Here is a 6,996-nt window from a genome sequence, read left to right as displayed (position 1 = left end):
CAACAGACCGAAGTAAAAGTGAAAGAGAAGAAAATCGCTCAATGGGCCAGGCCCAGCTAGGGCCCCTGCGGGCGGCGCCCCGATAGCGCCCGCAGCGAGCGGTGAATAGGGTTTGGCATAGGTTAGGGGAAAATCTATTCATCGCTACGGTGCGGGAGCTAATAGGCTCCGCACCCAGCGAGACCTTGCTGGGCCGCGGCCCATTTGCATGTGTCCTAGTCTTTTCCGGATTTAGGAAGTTTCTAGAAATTTCCGATTCGGTTTTTTTTTCATTTTTTTGTCTTTTTTCTGATGGTTCTTTGTTGGTTTCATCGGTTTTCTAGCAGTTTTTATTTTTATTTTTTCATTTATCATTTTTTGAAAATTCCAAACTTTTTATAGACAAAAAATTCAATTTTCAATTTTTTTATATTCGAGCAAATTTTAAAGTTCAACAATTTTCAAATAATTTTTTTTGAATCCAACCAAATTGCAAATCTATGTAAATTTTATATCTGGGAAATTTTGAGATCTGAGTAAATTTTGAATCTAAGCAAGTTTCAAATCTAAGCAAATTTCAAATTTGATTTTTTTTTCAACTGTGTGTTGGTACGTAACCGGTCGAGAAACTGAAACCAGCAAAGAAGCGTACAACTGAGAAGGTGCAGCAGACATGTCAAAAAAAAAAAAGAAGGTGCAGCAGAACCACACGAAACAGATTGGCCAAGCCCAATTAGCGCTAGTCTACGTGCGATGCGTACAGACCATCGCTAACGAGCGATGGATAGGCGCGACAATTCCTATTCACCGCTTAATGCGGGCGCGATAGCACGCGCCGCATACCCTGCCTCTCTATGGGCCTGGCCCATTTCCTTTTGTTCTCAACGTGGATCTTCCTTAGGGAAACTCACGATGCTTCGCACGCTTTCCTTTTTTTCGCTTTTTTCTGTACGACGTTTCGCCCAACGGTTTTCTGCTTCAATTTTCCGGCATGTTTCCCTGGTTTTCCTAGTTTTGACTTTTTCCTTCTTTTCCCCTTTCTTCATGTTTTTTTTTATTTCGTCTCTTTTTATAATAAATACATGTTCACATAGTGAAAAATGCCCATGAGAAAAATAGTTTTGCGTTTTTCTTTGAATTTTTTATGTGTTCAAATAAAATACTAGTTTAATTTGAAAATATCAAATAATATAATTATTCATATTGAAAAATCGTTCAAATTTAAAAAGTTCATATCTAAAAATTGTTCAAATAACATAAATGTTCATCTTGAAAAAGTGTTCGAATAACATAAACGTTCATACTAGAAAATCGTTCACATAACAAAGTTTGTTCACGGTTTTTTTTTTAAAAAAAATTCACGCTCTGGAAAATGTTCATATGTTCAAAAAATATTATTCACGGGTCAAAAGTTTCTTAAAAAACATACTCGCGGACACGTGAGTTTTTTTTTGTTTTCAAGTTGGTTTTTCTTTGTTTCTCTACCGGTTTTTTCCGGCCAAAACATTTTCAATTTAGAACTTTTTCCATGTTTATTTTTTCTCAGATTCGAACAATTTTTTAAGTTTGACCATTCTATAAATATGAACATTTTGTAATTTCAACACTTCAATTTGAACATTTTCTAGGTTTGAACATTTTTTATGTTTGAACATATTTTTAATTTAAACATTGTTTTAAGTTTGAACAATTTTAGATTTGAACATTTTAATTTGAACATTTTTCAGTTTATCATTTTTTAGTTTGAATATTTTATTACGATTATTTTTTAATTTCAGCCTTTTTAAACTGAACAGTTTTAAGTTCAGACTTTTTCAGATTTGTATTTTTTAAATTTTAACAGTTTTAATTCGTTCATGGTACAAAAAAATGTACATGAAAAATGTTCAAACTAGTTTATTTTTAATGGCGTAGTAATGTACACATACTCTATGAGCGGACGGGAGCGGTACAAAAGAAAAAAGGAACGGGACATAGAAAAATTAGAAAAGCTATTCATTCACGTGCTTTCCTTGAACTCACATACTCGTACCCCGTACGTACATAGTGTACGAGCCATCGATCGGTTTTGGAGCGCACATCCATGATTGTCTCCAACTAGACGCGGTCGAGGTGCGAACGAAGTTTGGGCCGGCCCACTAAAGCGAATACTTCAGGCGGAGATTTCAAGTTGCGCCGCTTAAAGCGGGCAATAGGAGCTCCCATCGTGTTCGGCCGTGCTAGGCCTGGTGGGCCTCGTTCTACCACACGATTCCGATGAATTCGACATCCGCCAAGACCACAAGCCCACTTGTAGCATAGGGGCCTTACAGATACCTTGTCCTCCATATAGACTACAAACAGATTCAATTGCAAACCCTAATTCCGTCCTCCATCTTCTTGGTTCTCCCCACCTCCCCGCGGCGGCGCCAACCCAATCTCCAGCCATGTCCCCCATCCCCATCGTGCTAAGCTGCAACGTGCCCACGGTCGACGACTTCCACTGGGGCTACTCCCTGAGCTTATCGGAATCGGAACCACCGCTTCCGCCGCCGCGCCCCCTGAGCATTGTAAGCAGGCGGGCGTTCGGGGTGTACCCATCGGACGAGGCCGACGAGGTGGTGAAGGACCTGCACTTCGAGACGCATCTAGTAGATGCCCCAGGTTTGTCCCACCTGACGGTCCGAGGAAAAGGAGCAAGTTTTATGGACATGATTGCTGTCGACGACAACCTGGTCGTTCTCGCTTCGTGCTTCCAACCATACCAATCCCCAGTCTACCTCGTCTACGACGCTGTCGACCAGTCCATCACCATGATCCCCTCCCATCCTTGGTTACTGCCCCAGCACCACCTGCAGCCTGGGGAGAAGCACGACACAGTCGATGCGACACGCGTTCTCATCGCGCGCCCCCCAGCCCCAGCCGGCGACGACCGCAGCTATGCTCTGGTAAATATGGCGGAGACGAGCATCTACACCGGCTACAACTACGAGCCCGACGAGAAGCAGGACGTTCTCTACGTGTGGCGCTCCTCCTCCCTATCCCCGCAGTGGGATCTGATAAGAGCCAAATTCCCCTCCAAGTTCAAGGGAGACGATGTCGCCCACAGATACGTCAACGTCCTGGCCTTCACCTGCGGCGGCCACGCTTTCTGGGCCAATCTCCCGCACGGCCTTATGTACTGCAGGGTCGACGCCCTGCTCTCTCCCTCGACCACTGGTGAGCTCAAGTTTGGTTTCATCCAACTACCAGTCGACCACCCGCCCTGCCCCATCCAATCTGCAGTGGAGCTAGAATCCGAAATGTATCAGACAGTTGGCCGATCCGGAGACTCGTCCATCAAGTTCGTCACCATTGATGGCTTCGTCCAGCTCCTCAACTTCCGTAGCTGCATCTTGAAGGTCTGGACCCTCTCACCAGACAAGGGCATGACAGGATGGACCAAGCGCTTCCTCTGCCTGGACAGCCTCGCTGATCAAGATGAGTTCAAGAAGAATGGCCTGCCCACCGACATGGTGCCCATGTACCCCAACTTGAGCGCCGAGGAAGATGATGTTGTCTACTTCATGCTGGGAAAGTATACAAAGTGCTGCCAGGCGCACAAGCGCTCTAAGATCAGGTGCAAAGGCTATATCCCTGCCGCCAAAAATCCCCTGTACCACCTCCGCGTTGACATGCGCCGTGGTGTTCTCCTGGCCTCTGCGCGCCTCCCTGAATCAACTTCGCCTTGTTTGAGCATAGCCAGTACCTCCGTGGTGCCTTCATCAATGATTCAGAGAGGATCAATGGGTAGAAAGGGCAAGCGCCACTGTGGTGATGGCAATCGTAAACGAGGCAAACGAGCTTTCAGCCAGTGAAGTTCAATGGTAGTAGGTACCATGAAGGAAGATTGCCCTGCTATATGTAAGAACATATTTAATTTACATTATGGACCTTACCTTGTTTATTTTGCTATTTAATGTCACTTGGACATTGCTTGTTAGTTTGAATGTGTGGTTTGCTGGTAGACATGATATGCAATCCTGTTGTCTGAGGTTGAAACTTTAATTGGTTACCATGTCTGCCTTATTATTCATCTTGTGTTGAAAGTTAGTTCAATTTCATTTTCTTCTTGGGTACATTTTCGCCATTTTGCTTCAACTCAGATGTATGTCGTGGTTTATCTGTAATATCAAATCTCATAAAAACTGATCCAGGAGGCATTGTATTTTTTTTTCATAGCAACCATCTAGACTAGAGGACATAGCAACCATTTTTGTTTCATCTAACGAACTTGAGAACTGAAGAGACATGCTGACACTTCCTTTCTTTTTTCCTTGCCATTGACGGTATTCCTGGCTAAGACAGATAATTTCATTCTTTTTAATTGGGCTGGCTTTAATCTAGGTGATGGTGAAGGGATACTGAAAGGGGACAGGTAGTGTTTCTTAGGGTGTAATAAATAATGAAAAGTTTAGTAAGAGTCTCTGTTGCTATTCTCAAAACTGGATTCACTTGGCATAATTCCTTCTAAGATTAAGTACAGTATTTTTTATGTTTGCCCATTATTAGAAAGACTTTCAATTGTTCTCAAGATTAGGCCGGTTAAGTACACTACTACAGCTGTAGGGTCATTCCGTCATTGTGGGACGATGGTATTTTTTCAAACATTTAGTCTTTGCTGTGATTGCATTTTTATCTTATATCAGAGAATGAAGGTGGACTTGCTATTTAAAGTTCATAATTAGCACGTTAAAATAAATAGCTAGAGGACAATTGTAATAGCTAGACATTTGGAAACACTTGCTATAGAGATAACAGTTTTGCATCTGTAGAAATCTGTTGTTGCTCTGTGCTCAGAAAGACACGGATGATTTGCTGATAATATCTGTTCCCATAGGTTGTCAGTTTTGGTGTCTTTGTTAAGTTCGATCTCTTGGTTGTAGGAAGTTGTGGCGTGGGGGCAGCACGCTGCGCCATAGTGTGCGGGTGTGATTGTTTGTAGGAGTCGTGTGCTCAAGTTTAGTTTGTCAACTGAGTTTGGTAAGCTCATCTGTGCTCTTGGTTAAAGAAAATTTGGTGTCTTGTCTTGCGTGTTACATCACTACCGTGTTAATTCCAATGGAATAATTAGAATGGAATTTCTTGACTCTTGTGCACACTGAAAAACAATTTTTGCAATGTAATGTATGGCTTCTGCAATTTGAAACCAAAGAGAGGCACCATAATGATGCTTACACCAAAGGGATTAAAGTTGGGATTTAACTAAGCAAGAATGACATGTGTGATAAATCGATGCAGCCATAAACCTACTCGCAAACGGAAAAGTTAGACATAACAGTTGAAAGAAATACAAACACTGCTCTGCTCATGGTCGCGACGGGGAAAACCTCACGGCCGCTGTCTTGATCTCCCATCTCTGGCCAGCTCCGCCTCTACCGCGACCAGATCAGGTATTCCCTCGGTGTCCTCTCTCCGTCCATCCACAAGTCGCCTAAATCGGAGCGCCCGCCCGTGCTCCGTGCGGTGCAGCTGCCTGGTCATCTTCTCTGTCGGCCGTGCCCCTGCTCACTGCCGCAGCTCCAGCCTCCTCCAAAGATAGCTATTGCAGCGAAGTGTGTTGGTTGCCCTCGTCGCCGTGCCGGGGCTGCCCCTGCCTTAGTCGCCGAACGATGCAATCTCCGCGTCCGCCGCCATGGGCGGCCCTGGGTGAGCTTACGACCCCTTCCTCTGGGCAGTTCGGATGCTGCCGCAGCCTCTGGCAGCCCCGTTCGTCAGGCCAACCTCTCTGCCTCCGGAGCCGGCCGTCGTGCTTGCTGTAGCTGCCCTTGCTCACCGCAGGTCAGACCCCAACCATTGTTGGGCATATGCGCCGTTCTCGTCGCTTCCACGGGTCTGTGGTGGCTCATGCTGCTGCTTCATACCCTCCTTGCGGTGAGCCGCGTGACCCTGCCATGTTGGTTGAGGGACTCGGGTCCCTGGCGCTACTGCCGCTTGAAGAGTTTCCCCAATCTCCATCACCACCGTTGCCCGTTATGGACGGCAATGTCTCCGCTAAAGCCGATTGCATCGACGATGTGCACGGTGAGGAGAAGATGCCAGAGAAGATGGAGGGGTCTGCTGATGTGCGCATTGAGGAGATGACGCCCGAGAAGATGGGGTCTTGTTTGCTTGTTTCTTCTTCAGCGTCGGCATGCATCAGCCTCTCTGCTGCTACAACTACCTCTTTTGAAGCTAAGGAGGGCCGCGACCATGTGGGTCGGGGGCGCCGCACCGGCCAGGGCGCTTTCCCTGAGCCGTCGAGGAAAGGCCTCGAGCGTAGCCTCGCCTTCAAGCGCTGGGCTCGAGGATGGTGCTTTCCATGTCTTGAGCGTGGACATCAGGTCAGCGCATGTCGTGACTACTTCAGATGCATCCGTTGTCGTCGCCCTGGGCATCGGGAGAGGTTCTGTCGCGCTCGCTCTCTGGCTGCTCATGACCACTCTCCAGTCACTCGCGCTCCTGCTCCTTGTCAAAGGAGCTGCTCCCCGGCCGTCCTCCTGCTCCTTGTCAAAGGAGCTGCTCCCCGGCCGTCCAGCCTTGTCAGCCAGTGTTGACCCGTAGTTGGGTTGAGGTCGTGGGCCGCTCGTCGCCGAGTGGGTTGGTGCCCCCTAGGCCCCCTTCCGAGTGTCGCCATGTTTCTAATGCCAACACCAGTTTCGACTCTGCCGTGCAGTCCCAGCTTGCTCGGGTACGCGCGGAGCTCCTTCAGCTTGTCGCTGTCTGCATCGAAGAGGTGGCTCGTCCTCTGCGCGAGGAGGCGGCAAAACTCAAGCTTTTGTTGGCACGTGTTACCGAGTCTGTGGAGCGTGCAGATTTGTTTGCTTCCTGCGAACTCTCTGGGCAGGAGTCATCTGTGGTTGTTGATGACGATGCGGTTGTCGTGATGGCGTCAAAGGCTGCCGATGAAGCCATTGATGGCAAGGCCCTTGGGGAGTCAGATATCGTTGGGGAGCAATGCTTATTTGGTTGTTTATCCCCTCAGGCCTCCCCGTCACCGCAGCTGGATGTGCCAGTCCC

The 6,996-nt window shown here is 47.0% G+C and overlaps 1 protein-coding gene across 1 annotated transcript; it reads left to right on the top strand.

Annotated features, from left to right (window-relative positions):
* The first annotated feature begins 2,353 nt into the window (after positions 1–2,353).
* Positions 2,354–4,005, top strand: LOC124666084. The gene has a single exon (XM_047203431.1). It carries the CDS (start codon positions 2,406–2,408, stop codon positions 3,813–3,815), a length of 1,410 nt encoding a protein of 469 aa, XP_047059387.1. The 5' UTR covers positions 2,354–2,405; the 3' UTR covers positions 3,816–4,005.
* The last annotated feature ends 2,991 nt before the right edge of the window (positions 4,006–6,996 follow it).

Source organism: Lolium rigidum, chromosome 6 (assembly GCF_022539505.1).
Source record: "Lolium rigidum isolate FL_2022 chromosome 6, APGP_CSIRO_Lrig_0.1, whole genome shotgun sequence".
NCBI classification, from domain to species: domain Eukaryota; kingdom Viridiplantae; phylum Streptophyta; class Magnoliopsida; order Poales; family Poaceae; genus Lolium; species Lolium rigidum.
Note: the sequence above shows the minus strand (reverse complement) of the source record. Positions and strands in the feature narration are given on the sequence as shown.